Source organism: Notamacropus eugenii, chromosome 1 (genome assembly GCF_028372415.1).
Source record: "Notamacropus eugenii isolate mMacEug1 chromosome 1, mMacEug1.pri_v2, whole genome shotgun sequence".
In the NCBI taxonomy this organism is placed as follows: domain Eukaryota; kingdom Metazoa; phylum Chordata; class Mammalia; order Diprotodontia; family Macropodidae; genus Notamacropus; species Notamacropus eugenii.
In genome coordinates, this window is record NC_092872.1 from 217,486,303 (window position 1) to 217,509,636 (window position 23,334).

The 23,334-nt window shown below is 38.4% G+C and overlaps 1 protein-coding gene across 2 annotated transcripts; it reads left to right on the forward strand.

Annotated features, from left to right (window-relative positions):
- The first annotated feature begins 1,530 nt into the window (after positions 1-1,530).
- On the forward strand, positions 1,531-23,194 carry NCOA4 (nuclear receptor coactivator 4). Of its 2 annotated transcripts, none has more exons than XM_072627374.1 (11): positions 1,531-1,645; positions 8,535-8,588; positions 13,747-13,901; positions 15,041-15,181; positions 15,584-15,672; positions 15,989-16,097; positions 17,385-17,474; positions 18,525-18,668; positions 18,953-19,951; positions 20,497-20,637; positions 21,646-23,194. In XM_072627374.1, exons 3-11 carry the CDS (start codon positions 13,761-13,763, stop codon positions 21,649-21,651), a joined length of 1,860 nt encoding a protein of 619 aa, XP_072483475.1. In that variant the 5' UTR covers positions 1,531-1,645; positions 8,535-8,588; positions 13,747-13,760; the 3' UTR covers positions 21,652-23,194. The 2 variants fall into 2 exon arrangements, with proteins under 2 accessions (XP_072483475.1, XP_072483485.1); XM_072627384.1 differs by lacking the exon at positions 1,531-1,645 and adding an exon at positions 7,831-7,963.
- The last annotated feature ends 140 nt before the right edge of the window (positions 23,195-23,334 follow it).

Below are 23,334 nucleotides of genomic sequence, written 5' to 3' on the forward strand. Positions count from 1 at the left end.
CTCAGAGTATTTATATACTTTTCAGAGCCAGAGGGCATCACAACCCTTGAGAACCAGTGCCTCATTAGAAAATTTACACAAAGTATAGGCCCCCCCCGATCAAGCTTCCCTTAATGGGCAGGCCCATTAATGGGTGGGGAAGATCTTTATCTCTCATAATTACCATTCCAACAAGCAATACCAGCCTGGAATTCCTCATTTGTCCAAGGGAACAAGTGCAAGATTAATACTAGAACTGTAGCACTTTTCTCACTACGAGTAGATGGCAAACATAAAATAATATTTCAACAAATTTTCCCAGGATTCTAGTTTACATCCTACATGAGCTTTCTTCTCCCTGCCTCAGCTTCCCTAAATGTGAAATGAATTTGAACCCTGCCTTTGTACACACACACACACACACACACACACACACACACACACACACACACACACACACACACACACACACTCTTTCTCTCTCTCTCTCTCTCTCTTTCTCTTTCTCTCTTTCTCTCTAAAACAACTAATGGCATACTCTTGTTTGGCCTTCATTTTGAATAGGACCAGTGATGTTACAAGGTGATGTCTTAACTCTTTTGTGAATTCAGTTTAAGTGGGCCACTTGTAGAAAGTCATCACCTTCACTTTCTCTTCCAGTCCTTAAAGGTCAGCGGCAAAAGTCAGGATGCACTGGGATGCACTGGGTGCCCTTGGCATCTTCTATGTTTGACCAAGCTCTAAGGGCTCTACAGCATCCACTCCAGCCACCTTCATGGCTGTTGGTGACTTGACTTGAGCATAGTGAGATCATTTTGGTCCTCTTCGAGAAGGAAGGACAAGTTCCAGTGTGTGTGACTGTGGCTGATCAGACCAATCAGAGCTGAGAATGCTCTAACACAGGTTGGAGTGGATTCTCTAACTCTGCTCATCTCATGTTTCTTTTGAGCTACTTCAATTCTGCTTTGCTCCCAGAGTGTGGCACCCTCTCTGATGTGGGCATACCATGCCGAGGGGTGCTGTGCCAGTTGTCTCCTATGTCACACAATCAATTCCAAAGTTCTACAAGTGGTTCTCATCTGCCCATTCTTCTGGAGGAAGACTTTGCATACTGGGGTAGATATGCCTCTATCTGACTAGTCTGTTAGGACAGCCTGGTTTAGCCCATTTTCCTGGGGTGTGGCTGCCAAGCCGGCTACAGCTTCTTGGAGCCAAAGGGGAGAGCTGGGGGCAGGTGGGCACCAAAGGTGGATAAACAGCCCTGGAAAGGGCTCAGCAAGCCCTCCCACCGGAGGTGCTAGTCCTCCCTGGCACCCCATGGACTCCAGTGGTGTATACATCAATGCTGCATGGGGCGAGCTGCAGCTGCACGGGTGAACTTGACACGTGCCAAAGAGTCAAGGGCGAGGAGCTCCGCCCCAGACACATCCTGCCATTCCGCGCCTGTAGAGGGCAGCCGAGCCCTTTCCTCCGGCTTGGAACGGAGATCTCGCGAGAGTAGTTAAAGCCAGCCCAGGGGTGGGGACGCCGAGCCCGCTGTTCTCGCGAGATTCGCTCCCCGAGATTCCTGTCAGTCTCGCTGCTTCTCGTCCGCTGCGGGCTGCCGGGGGATTCAGCGCACGGTGCGGGAGTGGCCGTGGGCGCCGAGAGAGCGGCTGCTGAGCTGGTAAGGGCGGTCGGGGTTCACTCGCGCATCCCCGGCCCAGGTGTCGCCGTGGTGCGGGGCCATTCGGGCGGCGGCGAGGCGGGGTCGGAGGGACGTGGGCCCACTTGACAGGCCTGGGCCTCGGCCGGCCATGCCTCGCGTCTTGACCTTCCCGTTGCAAACTGCGGACGGGCCCGCGAGGCCCGGCCCCGCTGCGTTCTCGAAGGCGGCGTGGCCCCGGCGCGAGGAGGGCATCCGGGGAGCCGGCAGGCCCTTTGCGGAGGCCTGGGGGGTGCTGACCCCGAGGCCGGGCCGAGGCGCGCCGTGAGGGCGCCGGGCTGGCGGGGCTCACCCCGACCCCGTGCCTCCCCCACCGCGTTTGCGCACAAGGGAGTGTAATGGCAGTGTTCGGGAGAGAGGTGGGCAGTGGGGAAGGAGGGGAAGATGAGCCCGGGCTCGATGCGGGAGGGCGGGGGTCCGCAGGCCCCAGCCCACACTGCCCCGAGCGGCAGCCTAGTGGACGTCCTGGAGACCGCTCGGAGTCCCTGACCGTGACGGCCTTCCTCATACAGGATGTCCTGCAAGTCAGGGCAGCCTTCAATTCCCCAGCTTAGACTTGCGCTCAGACTTTGGGGACCCCTTCTGCTTCTGCTTTTCCGTGGAAGGCACCACCGTTCTCTGCGGCCCAGTTACTTGTCCCATCTTGCCCTTTCTGCCTTCACAACATCTTTTACATCTGGCCTCATTTGTTTACTGACGTAGCCACCGTTGATTCAGGTGCCCACCATCTCCTACCTGGGTGATTGGAATAGCTTACTGATGGGTCTTCCTGCTTAACGTCTGCCCCTTCACGTCAAGGCTAACTACGCTTGTTTTGTTTGTCCAAATTAGCACAATATGAGACTGTCTTATCTTTCCAGATTGACAAGCTGCTGTGGCTTAGTGGCTAGAGGGTTGACCTTAAAGCCGGGAAGACCTGGGTTCAACTCCTGCTTCTGTCATATGCTAGTTCTGTGATTCTTGGGAAGTCACTTAAACCTCTCAGTGCCCTAGACAACTCTCTGAGACTAAGTTAAAGATATAGTGCCAGCCTCCTCCGATTGTTTGTTTCCTTCCTTGAGGGTTCCCTCTAACAGTAAAATGACATGTGCAGTCCTCATTCCCATAATTAAATATGTTTGAGGGAGGATACATTTTCAAAACATTTTCTTTGAAAGTTAACCAGAGGTTGCCTAATAGTCTTTCTTTCATAAACTTAAAATTAGAAACCTAGTTTAGCAGGATTAACAGCTTCTGTTTTGAACTTGGAGGGCTGCTAGGCCAGTTTAGATAATGAAGAAAGTTAATAGGGAAAACATTGTGATTTTTTGATCATATTAATTGTCTTTATACAGGTCTGATCTTGTTAGGCTTCTGGTCTAAACTTTTTCACAACTTAATGAATAAAATTCCATGTTTAGTCCGACATTCAAGGTCTGCCAACATCTGTTCCACCCTTCCAGCTTTATCTGAGAAGACTTTTGTACATACTGTTGTTGTACATACTGCACACCAGTTAAACTGGATGAATCCCATGACATTCCTCTACTATTCAAATTAAAACTTTCCTCTGAATGCTTTTTTGTTTACATAGTTTTTTGTATGCCTGGAATAGCCTAATCTCCCCAAATTCTACCTCCTTCTCTAATTAGAAGTGATGTCTGCTTCTTTAAATTTCATATAGAGCTTTGATCTCTTATGCGTTGATGATTTATTTTCTATTCTAGTTATTTGAGTGTACAGTATATCATATTCTGTCCTGATGCCCCTACTCCCCACCCCAACACAAAAAGGTCTCTAAGGGATGTTCTATTTATTTTTGTATCTTCTTAAGTTCTTATAACAGCACTGTGAACCTAGTAAATACTTAATGTTTGTTGAATGGAATTATATTTATATCTAGTAATTATAGCATTAATGGAATGTTAAAACTAACTTGCTTTTTATTTCTGGAGATTATCTTTCGGTGTCATGGTTAGTCTTTGAATTGTCCAGTCAGTCAGATCTGTTATAGACTAGTAAACAATGGAATTAATTTTGGAAGAGTTCTTTATATTTCATTTGTCTGCCCACCTAAAGTCCCTTAAAACCTGGCCTGTTCTGAGTTGTCAAATATTAAGCAAATGGCATTTTGTTAAAAATGAATTGACTGGGTTGTTCATGTTCATAGCTCATTTTTAGCCCTCCCCCCTTTTGAGTTTTAAAATTTGTAGATCCCTGATTTCACTAGTTATTTTGTTGCATTAAGTGTCAGTTAAAGCTGATGAATGGTTGATGAAATAAAGGGCTTTTTGCATAACTGTCTAGTTAACAGTAAGAGACTAAGTCACTCAGTTAATGATTTCATCTTGGATACATTTTAAATTTCATTTTAACATCATAACTAGGCACCTGGTCTTTTGAAGTTACAATTTAACAGTTGCTTATTGTTATGGGGAAAAGAAATCTGTAAAAGTTTTGCCATTTTAAAATTGGGAAGGGGGGAATAGATTTTTAAAATGAGTGCTCTATTAATATTGCCATTTTTAAAAAATTAAATATATTAAGGCTGTTGTGTTTAACTTTGAAGGCAGGCCTGTGTTTTTGTTTTTATGCTTACAGGACTTTTATTGACAGTTTGAAGTTTCTATACAACTTAAAATTTTAAGATTGTTGGTTGTAAATATGCTCAGTGTTTTTCTTTTAACTCACAGAAACTTTGTTAATCTCTGGAACTGAGCTTTTTGAGACCAGTAACATAATCTTCCTATGGTTTTGTTTTCAATCTTCCTAAGACCATGTTCTTGGTGGAATATGCTTGCCAATTTTTCCATATTTGTAAAGGAGAAATTTCAAGCCAATAGTTCTTGCTAAAGGACTAGAAAGCTAATTTTATCAGCACTTGAATTAAGTCCTGATTTAAGCAGGTCTGAATTAAGCAGGTCTGTGTGAAACCTATGCTATATTTCTTGAAGATGGTTTCAACTTCAGTATTGGGTGGGACTTGAGAACTGCTAGGTTCTATTTCTTGACAGATTTCTTAAGTTGGAAAAATATATATCTTCATAATTTGCTGAGTGTAAGAGTGAAGGAAGTGAAGAACATATTATATTGCCTTTGTATTGTTTACAGTAGAATAGGGGAAATAAGATTAACATGAAACACATGACCATGTAAATGTAAGAGAAATAAAAACACCACCCACAGTCTTACACATTTTTAAAGCAGAAAGAAGGGCTTTATTGGACTTCCTGAAATGAATTCTTATCTTTATTTCATTACATAGGAACAGAGTAGATTAATGGACCTGAAGGGTTCTAGGAAGCAAAGAAATCAGTCACTGAAGATTTCTTCTTAGCCATTTGAAGTAATTTGTGAAGAACCATCAAATCTTCTGGTCAAGAACTCATGATATTTGTATTACCTTCATAGACTGTATTATTAAGAATATTTGAATTGTGCATTATAGAATTCAAAAGTCATAAAGACCCAGGGAAACACTATTTTCTTTAATACATGTGCAGTAGTTTTTGTTGAAATGATTTTTGCTTTATGATATAGCATGATGTATTGGAAAGAGTAGTGGTCCCCATGGACCAGAAGATGTAGGTTCTAGATTCAACTGTGTAATTCACTCTCAGTATGACACTAAGCAAGTTATTTTACTTCTCTGAGACACAGTATCTGTATTTGCCAAATTGAGGAGGTTAAGCTAGATGATGTGTAAAGTGCCTCCCACTTCTGACATTCTATGATTTAATGATTTTTACTTAAGTAGATATTCAGTGTTAACTTGTAGACAGCATAGTACAGTTAAGAGATTCTGGAATAATGAACAAGCTTGTCTTACCTAATGGGTCTCGTTAGGGCATTATAAACTTAAAGAAAAGCTATTTTTCATACTTGGGGTTTTTTTTCTTTTTTAGCTAATTCCTTTTTGTCACCAAAAAATAAGAACCGCATGTATTTTGTCAGTCTGCATGTTCTGTGTATTCTTTTTCTGCTATGGTATATAACTCAGTTTGTGCAAAACAACTTATTTTCCTTCCCAAACTCACACCTCGCCTAGACTTTTCTCTTTGTGTCAAGTGTACCACTATCCTTCTAGTCACCTAAGTTTGAAAACATGGAGTCATCCTTAATTGCTCATCCCCTCATTAGATCTGGAATTTGTCTCCTCCAGAGAGAGGGTCATTATTTTAGTTTTGGTCCTCATTATCTCAAATCTTGGTAATTTTAATAGCCTCTAATTGGTTTCCTTGTCTCAAGTCTTTTTCCCTTCTAGTCTGTCCTCCTCATACTTGCCAAAGTGATTTTCTCAAAGCACCATGTATCACTTCCCTGCTCAAGAAGCTCCAGTGGCTTCCCTGTTAACTTGCAGGATCAAATGAAAACTTTCTTTGGCATTTAGAGCCTTTTGTAATTTGGTTCCAACTTCCTTTTCCAGGCCTCTTGCATGTTAGACCTTTTCACATATTCTTAAGTTCCACCTACCATCTCTGGGCCTTTGCACAGACTGTCCCTGCTTAGGACTGTCCTGCCTTTTCACCTCTACCTGTTAAGAGTCCTAGGTCTTTTCAGAATTCAGCTCAAGTCTTGATCCCATCAGCTGGTAGTCACCCCTCCCACCCCCATTGCCTGTGTCTACTTTATAGATACTTTTATATGTGTATGTTATTTGCCATATAAAATGTAAGCTTCTTGAAGGCAGGAGCTACTTAATTCTATCTTTAGATGTATATACCCAGTATTGGGATCACTGAGACGAGGTAGAAACAGCTTAGTCACTTGTATAATTTAAATGAATTTTAGCATACTTTTTTGGATTAAATAAGCATTTAACTCAGTTTTAGTCAGTATAATTCACCTTATTTTAAAAGTAGTAGCAAAGATACCTCATCACCCCCTTCTGTGTACAGGGTCAATTTTTTATCTGATCTTAAAATTATTGAAATTTGAATGCCTGACATTCTAGTAAATGTGACATTAGACTCTGTTACTTAACTGGTATTTGATCTGTTGTCTTAATAAGTGCTCAGAAAACTCAGAAAAGGTACTGCTTGATGATTAGAGGCAAAGTGATTTCCAGGTTCTTTGCTCTCCTTTTTAGATAGGTTTATGTGACTTTAGAGGATTTTTACAGTGGATGCATTTTTCACATTTTAAGTTATGTCTTAGAGCTTTATTGTTTAACATAAACATCTTTCAAGAAAAAAGCATTATTCCCATAGCCCTCATATGAGAGAATTTTCCGTGGAAAGAGCCAGGACTAAATATTTTCTGGCTTTGTTTTGAGCCATTTAATTTAGACATTTGATGTGAATTTTGAATTATTTGCATTTAGCTGATCAGATTCCTAATTAAATAGTAAATAAAATAATTTCAGTTGTATGCCTTGTAAACAGTAGAAACTATTTTTACATTATTTTTGATAGGAGGAGATAGTGGCAGAGATGGCACTAGAATTCACTTTTCCTACGTGTCAGTCCAGTACTTTTTATCAGCTATGGCTCCTAGTCGTCATTCTGACATTTGGGAATAGAATAAACCTGTAGTCCATGTGACAGCCAACTCGCATTTACTAAGCCCTTAACCTTGTGCCAACCACTGTGCTAACAAGCACTGGAGATAGAGGAAGGAAAAAAAACTGTTCCTGATCTCAAGAATTCCTGTACGGACACCCAGTTATCTAGAGATGTCTATCTGTGTATCTATACACATAAATCCATGTATGTATAGCATGCACACATGCATGCATGTGAATGTGGCTATGTAGAGCCACACGTAGAGAGCGAGCCTGTCCTGTGCCCTTGGTGCCCTCCCAGGTGGGCTTCGCAGGCCTTCAGGTACACAATGCTGATGCAGCCGAGGGCAGTGTCTGAGCTGGGGGCCCTGGGGCATCGGAGAGGGGCAGGATGGTGGAGTGGGGGAGGCTGCCGAGGCTGCTTCTAAAAGCAGCGGAGCCTGATGGCTGGCGTACCCTTCCCCTACCCTTCCCCCGCATGCCTGGCCCACGGTTCAGGCTTGTGCCCAGTCTTTTACCCAGCGGAGCTTGCGAGGCAGCCTCGCCCTGCAGAGGCTTCTCCCCGCCCCCCAGTCCCCTGCGCCACTGCGGACGTGCGAGCTGCAGCCCCGGCAGTGGCGGCTTGCTGACGCAGGAGTCAGGTGACAGGGAGGGGCGGGGCAGAATGCTGGCTTAGCTGCTGGATAAATTTTGCCCAAGCCGCAACTGCTAAATTGGCTGCTGCAGGCTTTGTTGTTTCCCTGTGTTCCTCTGGCTAGGAGCGGACCCTACCTGGGCGGCAGCATCAACCACTAGCAGTAAGCAGGCGGTCTGCACTGGGATCCTCCAGTGGGCAGGAAGGAGAGGAGGAGTGGCATGAGTTTGTGTTATTCGGGTCTGTGAGTCCAGATGACAGCGAAGCTAGGACTTCAAATGGTGCATACTGGTTTTCTGTACGGGCTACAGAGAGCCAAACATCGCGCCTGGTAGCTATAGGTTTTCAGATTGAAAGAGGAGCATTTTATTTAGGAAGGGGCAGTGAACTGACCTGTCACAAAATACGGGGCAGAAGGGAATCCTTCTCAAGTCTGCAATACTACTAGAAAGTGCCCTTGGAAACCTAGAAAGTTGAATGAATCAGTTTGTGACTTGAAATAGAAAAGCATTTCGTGGCACTAGGCAACAAAACTGCGGTCACTCAGTCTTTAGGTTTGAGAGTTTGAAGTGTCTGACTTACACATGTAAATCTAGCGCTGATATGTGCATATTTGTTTGTGCTGTATACATATAATCCATATTGATTGCTTATGGTGATCTAAGGAAACAGTTTTTTGAACAGTGAAAAAGCGTAATAGTGATTTAATGGATTGTGGTACTTTTTCTTTTCAGAAAGTCAAACACTTGGAAGGAAGAAAACCTCAAGTAGAAAAGAACCTTTTCAAGGTAAGTTTAAGCACTTTAAGAAATGTATTGATTATTATTTTCCAGTTTTGCAACTGAAATATTTGTTTAAATTTTTTTGTTATTTTGCACTTGATAAACACCAAGAAATATGAACATTTGCACATGAATCCAAAAATCTAGTCTTGTTTTTTAAAAAGCACATACTAAATTCAACAATAGTTCCAAATACTGAACCATTTGTCTTTGTTCAGCTGAAGTATTTGTACTGCTAGCCAAATATTTAATAAATTAAGAAAGTCAGATTTATATTAACAATTGGGATTAAGTTTTCCTAAATCTCAAGTATATATTTATATATTAGAAAGTTTTCAAATGCTTGCAAAAGTAGATTGATACTAAGAAAAGGAGTAAAACTCATAGTTTTATTTTTTTTTAAATTTGAAATCAGATAATTTGAGATCTGGGCATTTTTAAAGAGTGTGAGAGACTCTCAGGGATTCTTAACATTTTTCTGTTACAGACCTTTTTGTCAGTCTGTTGAAGCCTTACGGACTCTTTCTTAGAATAATCTGTTTAAGTGTATAAAACACCAATTTTGATTCTATTTTTACCAAAATAAAGAAACCAATTATATTTACTAACAGTCATCAAAATAGTTAAAAAAAAAAAAAAAGGAAAACCCACACATTCAGGGGTCTACTCAAATTGGAGTTTATAGATTAAGAACTTTTGTTCTAGTCCAGTCTTCTCATTTCAGATGTGAAGAAATAGAACTCTCCCTACTCCCAGGTAAATAACTTGCACAATATCTTTTGGCTAATTAGGGGCAGAGTTGAGGTAATAAGTCCCCTTAAGTTTCCTGTTTGGTAATCTTGTCCCTAACTACATTCTTATCAGTCTGAACGTATCATTGTTAGTTAGCAAGACTATTTTTTAAAGCATTTTTGATAAGATTATATGGAAGGAATGAAACACCTGAAAAATTATGGTTATTGGTCATTAAATAGATAATTTTAAAAGTGGTTTGGATTATTTTTTCTTTTGGAAAGGAGTGATAAGTATTCAATAATGATTTTCTGATCCAGTTTATAATTCTGACCTGATGTCACCAGGATTTAAAAAACTGAGTTACAGTGAGGATTAGACTGAAAATCTTTAGTAGTAAAGTTAATTTTTACTAAGGAATGAGTGAACAACAGGCTTAATCCTTTCTGGAGTCATTTTTATTTTAACCTGAGCATTTTAGCCCAAATGAATCTCTGATGGGTGAGATCTGCTTTTGATTTCATCTCTCCCTGCCAATAATTAGCCCACTAGGGATCAGCAAAGAAGCAGCAAACTAGTCCTTGGAAATCTGCTTTCTCTTCAACAGCTCTTTATTCACTGCTTTGAGAAAAAACTTGAAGCTTGAATAATAATAGTCACTCAAGTTTTTACAGCCTTTTAAGGTTTACAAAACGCTTTACATTTAGGATCTCATTTGAATAGTTCCTGGTCTTTTATGCTTAAGCTTTTCCTATTTGCACTGTCCCATTCCCTAATGTGACCTCAATCAGTGGTGCCTACTATGTGCCAGGCACTGTACTAGGTGCTGTTGATACCAGCATAAAGAATGAAACAATCACTAATCTTAAAAGACCTTATATTCAGTAAAATGCTTCTTTGAACAGTGTTATATCACTCTCTGATACAGACAGGTATTATCATCATTTTATATGTGAGAAAACTGAGGTGGTAGGGTCTTAAATGACTTGTTCATTGTCACCCAGTTAATCATCAAGCTGGAACTAGACAGGTCTCTTGCTCTTCCCAACACATCACAAATAAAAAGCTTTTATGATCTTTGCACTCTTTCAGCTGAGTTTCATTTCCTTTCAGATGTGTTTAAAAAAAATAAATCCTACCACTGAATTGCAAGGGGAAGCTTCTCTGTGGGGAGAAAAAGCTTCTCTATGTCACTGAGAGTAAATCTGTTATTTTTCCTTCTTAAAGTAGATTTGAACATGTTTCATTGAATTTATCCAAGTGTTTTTCATGTATTTCTCACTTCTGGCTGGGAAAGCACAGGGCATAGAGTGATTTTCAGAACCTTTATATGCAAAGGAAAGATCAGAGTTTTAAACTCTTTGATTAGCGGTACAATTGTGTTTCCTTTCGCTAACTTCTAACTATAAGTAAAGTTGTGCAAAATGTTCTTTTCTTTAAGTTTACCATAATTGGTTTTAGAGTTCTTTGAAATACTGTAAAGGTGAACAGTATCAATTAATTTTCTTATTTTGATTCTATTTACTTAGCAAATCCTTTTGATCCTATGTCCGTAATAGCCATTTATACTTGGACTAACATTAGACATGTTAATTTAACATGTACCATTGTGATGAACTTAACAAATCTCCCTGCCTCTCCTCTCTCCAGTACATCATTTCATATTAACAAAACATGCTTCTTTGTGCTTTCTGGATTGATCTTGTCATTCATTCACTTTCCTACAAACCTTCCCACATTCCTTGTTGCTAAAGAGTTTAACTCCTTAGCCTGGCATTGACCTTACAGTCTGTTCCCATTAAATGCACTCTGTGTTCCTTAACAAGCTTTTCCTCATGGCATACACTTCACTGTGCTTCCACAGAATGGTTTTCTTCTCATTTACCTGTTGAAATCTTCTATAGTCTTGATAAAGCCATACTTGATAAAGTCTTTCCTAATGTTATAGTCTGTTGTGATCTTTCCTTCATAAAATTTTCCTGGAGCATTTTTATTTTCATCACAACTTCTTTGCTCGTTACTACTTTATTCTACATTATATCATACTTAATTGTCTGAGTAGTACATTTCCTCCTTGTAAATCCTTGAGGACAGGAGCTCTGTTTTTTCATCTTTGCTTCCCTATAGTACTTCTTTTGGGGCCGTGCATGTAGTAGATACTTAGTAAATGCTTGTTGAATTGTATTTCATGCTCGTTAACCTGCAATGATGCAGACAGAAATATAACAGCCTTGGATTTGGAAATTGACTTAAACATTTGTTTTAAAATAGTGGTGGAGATGCACATTTTTAAATCTGGAGTGTAAAGAGAATGCTATCTTTTTACCTTCTCTAGGCTCTGGGTCTAGAACCTATTATTATGATTTCTGTGGAGAAAATCAGATTACAATTTATAATACCTTTTCCAGAATTGCAATCTTAGTAGAACTTTTTTCTGTGGGATAAAAGGAATTGTTCAAAACAAATCTAGAGCTGGGTTACTTTTTTCCTCTGGATGAACCACTCAGATTTCTTGCAGAGCATTCACGTCTATTGAAAGTATTCCCAGCATATATTCCCAGCATATATTTTAAGGAATATGAGCCTTTGCTAGAATTAATTAAAAATGCCATGAGCTCAGCACTGGAAATAGAAAAAAAAAAAGCAAATACTGCCCTTATTCTCAAAGAGCTTGCATTGTGATGTGGGAGACAGTACCTGTTGGGAATAGTGAATGTACAAAGAAGGACGTTTTCATTTGGAAGTCTTTTTAGAAAAAGATACTTAAATGTCACTTTTTGTTTAAAAAAAATAAGTTATTGAAGTATAATTTTTTTCAAGATTGCACCCAAGTGGTTTTCATACTTTGGGATATTCCTCTGAACTGAGTCTAATTACTCCCAGGGAGTTAATGAGATGATAAGGCCTTTTTGAAGACCTTATTTCTGTTATTCTTTGAATAAAATCGTGCCCCCAATTTTTAAATCTTCATAAATAAAAGAATGTTTTGCCTGCATTATTTCTTATTTTTTTATCCTGTGATTGCATAGTGTCCACATTTTGGCTTCAAGATCATGTGGTTCCAATGTAGGATGAAGAAAAAAATTAATACTGATCACCTTTATGATAAAATATTTAAAAATGAAAAAAAAAGTGAAGGTTAGACTGAATAGTTGTTGTTTTGCCATATCCAGAACAGGATGGATATCTCAATCCTACTTAAACTAGATTCACACAAGGGAAAATTTGGTGTTAATCCAAGTGAGCAACCTGTAGTGATGTGATATAATTTACATTGGCATATTTTAGATGTGGTAGTTTTAAAGTCTCAATTTACTTGGTTTAATTTAGAGTGATTTGCTTTTATAGTGCTCGTAATGTGCAGTTCCTTAAATTTAGATAACTCCTTGTAGCTTCATATACAGAGAACTAGCTTCCTGGGATCCCAAAGGGCTCTTATATTATTAGTAACAAGTTGACTTCCTAGACCACATAGTCATTTTTATAGCCCCTTTGTAAGATGGCAGTTGGGCTGACCCTTTAAAGCATCCTAACAGCTTTTTTGGAATCATAGAATTTTTAGTTGGTAGAATTTTAAAACTTGAAGGGATCTTGAGCTGTTCCAAATCTAGCCTTCTCAGAGCCTAGAGTTGCCAAGTTTTGTTGATTCTGTCTTCACAGTATTTTTAATTTTTTTGTTATGAACTTAATCATCAGCAGGCAATTATTTCAATATACAAAGAATAAAGAAAGATTGCATATGAAACGTCTTCCCATTATATCTTTGCTCTCTTCTCCATCCACAAAGCTTTATTCTAGTTGTTATGTTTCTGCTTTTGTGTCTAGGATAAAATACTAATTCCTTAGGCTGACTTAAAAAAAAAAAGTCTTCCACAATTTGTATAAAGTCTACTTTTCATTTTTTTCAAACCTGAATTTTGAAATGTCATCTTTTTTGTTAATGCCTTTTTGTGTTGTTTTGTTTGTATTTCTTTCTTGTTCCTTTGCCTTTAATATATTTTGCCTTGTCTTTTGCTGCTTTTGGTACATGTTGAATCTTTCCTAGTAGATTTTAAGCTCTGTAAGGATATGGATTGTCAGTTTTCATTTTTGTGTCCTCAGTGCCCTACACATTCTTAATAAATGTTTGAATTTGCAGAATTGCAATACATATGGTCCTACATAATTCATCAATATATTGTACAAGAATTAATATGTGAAATTGTTTGAATTTGAGAGAAGTTGCTCTGTAGATTCAAGGAATTGTAACTTAGACTTTTCTCAAGAATGTCCACTGACATGAAGTACAACAAAAATTTATGGAATTTGAGAACTAGTGAAAGTGATGAAAATCAGTAAATTTTTAATAGTTGAGATGTCTAAAATGGTACTTTTAGGGAGAAGCATTAATTTTCACTTTACTACTACTGTACTTTTATTTTTTTTTTTAAAGGAATAAGGTTCATCATGAATCTATCACAGGACCAGAATGGCAGTTCCAGCAACAAAGAGCCCCTGTCCAGGTGCTGTGAAGCCCGGAAGGAGTTGGAGCATGCCATTGGGGGTGTTCTCAGGGCTGAACAGCACATTAAAGACAACTTGAGAGAAGTATGTAGCTTGTGAATGTATTCTTCCTACTCTGAGCTATTAGTCAATTACTTGAGCATCATGCTAGTGACTGAGAAGTCAAGTTTGTAGGGTTCCCTGTATGGATTACTTAGTTTCACTGTTTCACCTCTGCTCTGTATTCTTAATTTTGTTTAGCTGTCTTGACAAATTTAGTTCTGGGGGAACTAGAATCCAAGTCCCCTACTGTAATTTAGTTCATTTTAAGAAATATTTATTCAGTAGATCTAATGTTTCTGTACTGTGGAACGTAACAAAAGACAAGTCAAAGAATGTATCCTACTGAAGATGGGACTTCTGAAGGAAAGAAGAAAAGTATTGTCTTCATATATAAAGGACAACACATTTTCATATACCATCCTACCTGTACAAACCTTTGTGTTGTGTTTTTATAATCCCCTACACTGACTCTTGTAGAAATCTAGGTTATTGAAATACATCCCTTATAGATCCAATGTAGTTAGTGACAGACTTAGTTAATTGCAAAGTGCTAAGGATTTTGAAGTATAACTTGGTTGTTTAGCAAAATGTGTTTGAAAAATGGTGACATCCATGTAGACTAACAGATAATATCAAAGTGTTTAGTTTTTGTCTGTTGTGAAATTTCAAATATAGACTTCTTTGAATCACTGTTCACATAATTTCTTAAGGCATTTTGACATTAATCTTGTTTAAACTGTCATGAATCATTTTCAGATGTTGACATGTAGTAGCATGTCTGATTAAACAGGTATTACTATGAATGATTTTCTTTTCTGTGGATATTGGTAGTGAGATAACTGCTAGACCCTGACTCATTCCATGGATAATTGTAATTATAATGTCTAAAATTACTTAGATATAATAATTATTATTTATGATTGGGTTACTGTTGTAAGAAAGTCCTTTTATTGACTTTTCATTTGCTATTGACTCTAAGGTGTTTTTTAAATTGCAAAAGTAAATATAATGGTACAAATGGTATAAAAAAATTCTATGAGCCGTCCTGGTGAAGTTTTAGGAGCTAATCATGTCCTTGAAATTTAAATTACAAAGGTGTTGTTCCGGTATTTAGATGAAATTCAGTTTGAACAAGAATTGTTGCTGTATGAGGTCTAATGGAACTCGTGTATCTCTTTTAGGTTAAAGCTCAGATTCATAGCTGTATAAGCCGTCACCTAGAATGTCTGCGCAGCCGTGAGGTGTGGCTGTATGAGCAGGTCGATCTCATCTATCAGCTTAAAGAAGAAACACTTCAACAGCAAGCCCAGCAACTCTACTGGGTAAGATGGACTCATAACTCTTTATTTGTAATCATAGACTTTTAGAGCTGAAAAGAAACTGGGGAATTGTCTAGTCCAGTTTTCTTATATATTTTTTTTTGATGTGGAAACCAAAGCTGATAGAAGTGAATTAATGAGCCCAAGGACACACAGAAGCAAGTCTGGGTCTAGAATCTAGATTTCCTTATTCCCAGTCTGTTATTCTTTGTACCACTTACATGCTGCCTTATAATTATCCCTATTGTAAAATACGTATATGAATATATATTTACATGATGTATACATATGTAACAGTAGGTCAGTAGACCTCAAGTACAAGTTGAAATTTAAAAATGACTTTTTACCTTGGATACATAATATATTTTCAGTAGGATTAAAAAAATGATGTATTTTTCTTTATAGTTACTGGGACAATTCAATTGTCTTATTCATCAATTGGAATGTACCCGTAGCAAAGATCTAGCCAATCAAGTTTCTGTGTGCCTGGAGAGGTAAATAACCTTTGAATGCCCTGGATTATTTTGTTTTTTATTTAAGTATATATTAGAAAAAAGAAATTTTAGCTGTTGCTTTGTCTTAATTTTCTGTAATTGAGATTTTTCTGTGCAGCACATTTCCTATGACTACTGGTAGTATATTAAATAGTTAATGTCTTCCTTCTTACCTTTTGCTTTTTTAAATACAAGATTATATAATGAATTCAAAGGTAGCTTAAATTTTTTTTTATTAAGCAGAAATGAATGGTCTGGAAGTCATGGGAACATTTTTCTAGTTCCTAATGATTAAAAAAGAAAAGTTTGCTTCTAGGCTGGGTAGTTTGACCCTCAAACCTGAAGATTCAACTGTCCTGCTCTTTGAGGCTGATACAACTTCTCTGCGTCAGACCATCACTACATTTGGCTCTCTCAAAACCATGGTAAGTACCTTTTATGTTTACGGTAATAGCATGTGAGCTCCGATAGGATTCTTCCCTAGTTGGTGTGCCTAATGGTATATAGGTTTTATTCAAGCTACTATTGGACAGTTTTTATGAGAATTTGTTTATAGCTTTGGTGTTGGCCCTCCTTTTAAATTCTATTCTGGTTAGTTATTCTCTTTCTGCACTCTGTTACCCAGATTGAAGGGGCAGCTGGGTGGTGCAGTGGATAGAACACTAGTGTAGGAGTCCGGAGGACCTGAGTTCAAATGTCACCTCAAACTCTTGATACTCACTAGCTGTGTAACCACAGTTGCCTCATCCTGGGTCATCTCTAGTCATCCTGATGAATATCTGGTCACTGGATTCAGATGGCTCTGGAAGAGAAGTGAGGCTGGTGACCTGCACAGCCCTCCCTCACTCAAAACAAAGTCAAGTGCAAGTTATGTCATTATTTCTCTGATGGCATGGTCTTTTTTGGCAATGAAGGATGAACACATATTCTCGTTAGTTATATTGTACCAAAATTTCAAATAAGAGAAAAGTTTAGGGGTAATTTATTTTATCTCATTGAAGTAGATTTTAAAGTGCTGTTAGAATCATTCATGTGACTTAGCTTTTAGATTTTTTTGCTCTTCATATGACACTCTCTTTTTATTTAAGGTCTGAATTAATGATACTTTATTAAGAATCAGACATAAATTTTGGCACAGAGGCATTTACTGCTAAGAGTGAGAGTTTAATGCTTCTACCAGTAGACAGTGGGGCATGTCTTGCTGAAGTAGGCTGTGTGTAGCTTAATTAGTTTTGAGAATTGTATCTGCACTATCTTGGAAATGAAAGCAGGAAGGAACCCTAATAGAACTCTTACCCTGACTTCATTTTAGGAATGAACAAATGGGCTAGAAAGGGGAGGCACCTTGTCCAAAGTCTAAGGCCTCTATAGCAGGACTACAGGACCAGAACCCATGTTATATTTCATTTCCATTTCAAGTGAAATATTTGATTTTCTTGTCCTTGGGTTTGCTTTACTTTTAAGATTGGGATTTTTCTTTCAATTGATAAATGAATCTAAAACTTCTACCAGGATATATTACAAGCATTTAAACAAGAAGCAGAACCAAAGAAAGGACAAATAAAATCATAATAAAAAACAAAAAACATCCAAATAGTAAAAATCTAGCAAACAAAATGAAGAGAATTGAGGGGTGCACTATATGATTTGAGGGGGTTTAAGAATTTGAAATTTTGTGGTGTGATTAAAAAGGATGACTGTTTGCCTTTAAGCAAATCCCTGAGCACTTGATGACTTGTGCTGCTTCACTCAGCCCTGGGCCACCTGTAGAGAGAAAGGCTTCTGTTCCTAAGCAGGAGCAGGTAAGTGTGCAGCTGTTCTTCTTTTATCTGAGTTGGCTACATAAGCTTAAATTTTAGTTTGAGTCCAAACTCACTTGTGGGATTTCAGTTATGCCAATTTTCTTGGATATTTCCAGAGCTAGCCAAGTTTTTTCCCACCAAACAGGATCTGGCACATGCTTAATAATGACTGTTGTACTGTTTGATATTTTGGTTAATGGGGCTAAATACTGCCTCATCACCTAGTTAGTTTAGGCCATCATCACCTCAAATTCATCACTCTCCCTTCCCAATATAAACACATTTGCCTCTCCTGTGTGGCACAGTGGAGAGGACCACTGGAACGGGAGTCAAGAAGAACCAAATTCAAATTTAGTCTCTGGCATTTACTAGCAGTATGACCCTGGTTAGGTCATTTTCATCTATTTGCCTTAGTTTCTTCCTCTCTAAAATGGGGATATAACAGCACCCACCTCACAGGGTTGTGAGGACCAAATAAGATAATATTTTTAAAGCATTTAGCCCAGTGTCTGGCACCTATCTAGGAGGTGCACTATACATGATTATTTTCTTTTTTCCTCTCACCAGTCACTTAGGCTCATACTCTTAAATCATCCCTCTTCCCATCACATTTTTTATGTAGGTCTTTCCTATTATTTCTGCTCAGCCACTATCCCAGTTCAGGTACGTAACCTGGACTATTTTAATAACTTTCTAATTAGTCTTCATCTTAAACACAGCTGCCAGAATGATTGTGAGGTCTAGGTCTGTCATTCCCATGCTCAAAATTTTTCTGGGGTTCCTGTTGTTTCTAGTATAAAATACAAATTGCTTAACTTGGTATTTAAAGCCTTCTGCTATCTGGCTTCAGTTTACTTTTCTGCTGTGTTTACCATAGAGCTGGAAGAGTCTTTGGACCAAACCCCTCAGGGAAGTCCATGTTCCCCCTGGCCTTATCATTAGGGTCTAGGTCTTTACTTCTAATTTTCCACTGTGCCAAACTCTGTCTATTGCATGAAGTGGGAATGGCTTAATGAATATAATTAAGCAGTGGTGTCATCTGATTGGCAGAAACCATCATCCCGCCCTTCATTTATCCCACTTCGTGACTGGCTCCTTAGAAGCAAACCAGCCTCAACTCATCAGTCTCCTTATGTACCCAGCACCAACCCACAGGACTGGCTTAACATAAAGCAAACTTTGACAAGCAGCCAGGTACTTGTGTGTATGTATGTATATGTAATTACATTTTTATGATTAATTGTGCTGAATAGAATAATTTAGTAGTGAACTGTTTATGTAAGAAGTTGATAAGGTTAGAATATGCTTTAAATACTAATTGAAGATCACAACAAATGCTGTATTTTTAACAGTGGTTATCAGTTAATTTGGAGATAATGGCTAATTGTAAACAGTTCAACATCCTATTTATAATGTACATAAAACTAAGAATTGTGCTAATTATAGCAAGAAATGTTAACATTGTGCTTTTTGGATAGGATCCCTCCCAAACCTGCAACTTTAATATCAGTAACATCTGGGGCAACTTCAAGGGCTTGGAAAACTGGCTCCACAAGCAAGATATTTCTGAGAAAAGAAGCCCTCAAAAGCGGAATAGCTCCTTCTGTACAGAAATAGAAAAAGGGGCTGACCTAGAGCTCCCTGAGCAAGGAATGGATCTTTCTGATTGGCTGGTTACCTCTCCTGTGCATGAGAATGGCAGCTTTGAAAGAGATGAGAAGTCAAAGCTTTTCCAACTTTTCAAGGAAGATTATAATGCAAATGATTGGCTTCTCAAGCCTGGTTCCTGCACTAATTGTCAGGGCAACCAGCCCAAAGGTGTCGAGATTGAAAATTTGGGAAATCTGAAGTGCTTGAATGAGCACCTGGAAGGGAAGAGGCCATCACCCCCTTCCCCCACACCAACTGAAAATTGGATTGTGCAGCATCATCAGGTTCCTTTTAAAGTTGAGGATGTGTGCAAAGCTAATGAACCCTGCACCAGCTTTTCAGAATGTGTATGTGAAGACCAGTGTGAGAAAGAGGCCTTGTGTAAGTGGCTTCTGAAGAAGGAAGGAAAGGATAAAAATGGTGTCCTGGTGGACCAGCTGCCAGTTCTGAAACCTGAGCCAGCAAAGCTGAAACCCTCCTTGAATATGTGGCTTTGTCCCTCTAGGGAAGAGGCAGAGGAACAGGCTAAGACACCAAAGCCAACTCCTTATACAGTTCTTGAATCCCTCAAAATTTTGCTGGACAGCCCCTTGTCAGATTGGCTTGCCAAAACAAAACCCAAAGAATTAAGAGCACAAGAAATAGCCAGTCTAGATGAGAAAGCTAGTCAGGAGGGGTTGTCACCAGCCAAAAAAGTGTGTCCTAATCCCATGACCATTTGGCATCACCCAATTAATGCAGCTGATTGGATACTGCCTTCAAAGAATACGGGAAGCTCTAGCCAATCCCCTGGGGAAGATAAGTGGTTACTTCGAAAGAAGGCCCAGGTGAGCATGGCTTGATTCACACTGGTGGAATAGTCTAACATGCTGCTTTTAGAATTTTGGTTTTTTTACTAGTTTTACAGTGAGTTTTTCAAATACATCAATGGCATTGAGTAATAATTCACATTTTCCTATCACTTTTATGGGCTGTTAAAGCCCTTCAGTTCAGCAAATGTTTTGATTTACATTTTACATCAGGATTATGTGACTTGTTTCTTATCAGTCACACACCTAGCTAACAAGTGTGGCGTATTGTTAATGGAAGAGTTAACTGTACTGGTATTGTCTTTGATTTAGATTATTCTATTTGGGTTACTATAGGTTCTCTTCGTTTGGCTGCTATTTCCCTTTCCTTGAGCACTCTCCACATTCTAAAATAGGTGGGAAAAATAAAGCCAGTTTATTTTGTTAATTGTTGTTTCTGATTAAAAAAAAAGTTTGGTTGGACAACCATTAATCTGTTTGACCTAGGTAAATAGGACAAGTAATCGAGTTTATTTCAGCTTTCTCTTTCTCAGTTGTTTAATGTTAACTTCTCATTCATACAGGAAGCATTCCTTAATTCACCTCTACATGAAGAACATGCCTTTCCCCAGGAACGTTATGCCCTGCCAGCAGTTTGTGATCTTTTTGCCTGTATGCAGCTTAAAGTTGATAAAGACAAGTGGTTGTACCGAACCCCTGTCCAGGTAGGTCTCCTCAAGTGTGAATGTTGTCATTAATGGCTGAAAACTGCAAGCTGATCAATCAACTTGCTGTGTTTATTTGCAGCTATTCCAAAGAACCAAAGATTATTAGATTTTATGTTCAGTCACTTGCTTTTGCCACATAAATAGCTAACAAATTTGTCAAGATGATCTTTCGGGATGGTTTAATTACCGGTAGGGAGATGTCATCTAGTGTTTTAACTTTTAATTTGGATATAATTCCATTTGCTGACACCTTTATTTGTAGAAAACATCCTCAGATAGATGTAATCTGTTAATTCTTTTAAGATTTAAATTTGTTTAAACACAGAAACAAACTGAACTCTACCCAGAGCAGTCTCAGTCTGTCCCTATGATTAGGTTTGTTGTTCCGCTGTGCCCATTTCTTTGTGACCCCATTTAGGGGTTTCTTGGCAGATACTGGAGTAGTTTGCCATTTCCCCCTCCAAGTTCATTTGACAGATGAGGAAACTGAGGCAAATAGGTTGAAATGACTTGCCCAGGGTCATACAGCTAGTGTCTGAGGCTATATTTAAACTCACTGGGTTTCTGGACAGTTCTATTACATAATTTGGTAATGTGGACCTGGTTAGTTTCATAGACTTCTAGATTTAGACCTGGAAGGAATCCTCAGTGGTCATCTAATCTAGCTGTTTTTTTTAAAAATGTGGTAGAGATTATAATTATTTTTTTGGTGTTGGTGGGGAATGCCTTCAGGTTGTAACTTTTGCTACAAGAGTCATGAAAGCTGAGACCTATTGCACAGTGTTCGGACTTGGTTTGTTTTTAGACTTTGCTGTGTTATCTTGGGCAATTTGGTTATCTTTGGTGATAGACCTATTATACAAAGGATGCGTACAGCAACATTTAAGAAGAAGACATTAGTTATGTGCTCTTCCAGTAGTAAGAAAAAAAGTATGTGATAAAGTATGTGATAAAGTAATCATAGAATTCAAGTTTGAGTAATTTGAACTATTTCCCTTCTCCCAGATATGAGGAAACACTTAGAAACCAAGGAATCTTCCTGCTGATCACCACACATCCATGAACTGCAGCTTGCTGAATCATTGTGTTTCTGGGTCTTACTAGTATTGTGTTGTGTTTCTTTTCTGTTGTTTCAAATTTTGAACTAGTGAGATTATACAACATATTATTGAGTTAATCTAAGAAGAAAAGCCCACATGTGAAGAGTACACACATTTTTAACTAGCAAGTGCTACATCAGGGTGCCTACCCTTTACAAAGACCTTTCTGCATCTGCCATTTTGGTTGTCTTGGAAAAGCATACAATGAAATTTCCAAATGAAGTAATTTTTCTTAATATCCAAGTGCAGCTGTCTTAACCAAAAGTATTGCCCTTTCTGCAGATTTTGTCTATTTTTCACGAATCCTGTTTTAGTGGCCATTAATGATTTTTTTCCTGGTATGTAGTTTTACTATTACATCCCAGGTATAAACTAATTTTGTCAGTGTATTGAAGTGTCTAGCTTTTTAAAGGGTATACTCATTAATCCAGAAACTAAACAGTAGAATGGCTTTTAGCCTCATTGTTAGCTCTGCTTCAGTTTTTTTCCTGTTGTGAAAAATTGAAAACCTTTTCTATAGGTTATTGGGCTGTCTGCTTAACGCCCTGTATTTTATTCATTTGTCAAGACAGAGCACAACGTGTACTGTGGACAGTATGTAATGCAATTAATTGCCTCTCTGTGATTTTTATTGGAGTTGAAAGTATTTTAATAGCCAAACTGTCAAAATTAGTTGATTAGTAGAATGAAAAGACAGTGTGCCTGTCAGTATGTGGCTTGCCATGAAATACTATTGACTCCGTTATACTTGAACTATCTGTAGGGATTGTTGGTGCATCCTGTGTAATTGGAAGATCTTGTACTGCAGCACTATAAACATTTCAACTATAAGCAAATAAAATGCTGGCCATCATAACATATAGGATACAAGAATAATTTTGATTTAAGTTCATAAAACATTTTAGTAGATTGTCTTGACTTACTTGTGCCTTGGGGCGTTTATTTATGGAAAAATTTGTGAAACATTCCCTCAGATGTCCTCAAGTCAAGATCTGTCCTGATAACAAAGATTTGTGCTATTTTTACATTCTCTCAATAGAGAACTTTTAAAGTCTCTTTCTTCCCTCTTTGAATCTGAATTTTTGGAAATCCTTAGCCTCAAATTGGGTTAGGGACCTCTAGGAGGTCACAAGCTTCCTGAGAGTGCTCTGGACCACTCAACTACTAATAATTTTATTCTGTGTCTAAATTTGTATCAGTATCTCTACAAATGTTACATAGTCCTACCCAGACTCAACTTTCTTTAGAACAAATTTAATGATAGCTGTTTGGTGCAGCCTATTCTAGATCCTTTAAATTAACTTAATATCTTAGGCTCTTAGAAACTTTGTAGACTTTACTGTGTTACTCATTTATTCCTCTCGACAAGATACTATCGAGTCTGTAAAACATTGTTTGCAGTAATGCATTTTATACAATTGCTGATGATCCTCATTAAAAGCATAATCACCACACTTGTCTTGTGTATTTGTAAAGTTTATCTCTGCACCTTGCACATACCGATTAGAACTTACAAAAATTAAACAAATTAAGTCAAGAAAAGAGCAACTCTTCAACAGAAGCTCCCAGGAGGGAAGATTATATGTCTCCTAAA

Excerpts from the sequence above, each read along its gene's own strand:
- NCOA4 (XM_072627374.1), top strand. The coding sequence starts at position 13,761 with ATGAATCTATCACAGGACCAGAATGGCAGTTCCAGCAACAAAGAGCCC. Across the intron at positions 17,475-18,524 it reads CTGTTCCTAAGCAGGAGCAG|AAACCATCATCCCGCCCTTC; the intron begins GTAAGTGTGCAG and ends TCTGATTGGCAG. Across the intron at positions 18,669-18,952 it reads AAACTTTGACAAGCAGCCAG|GATCCCTCCCAAACCTGCAA; the intron begins GTACTTGTGTGT and ends CTTTTTGGATAG.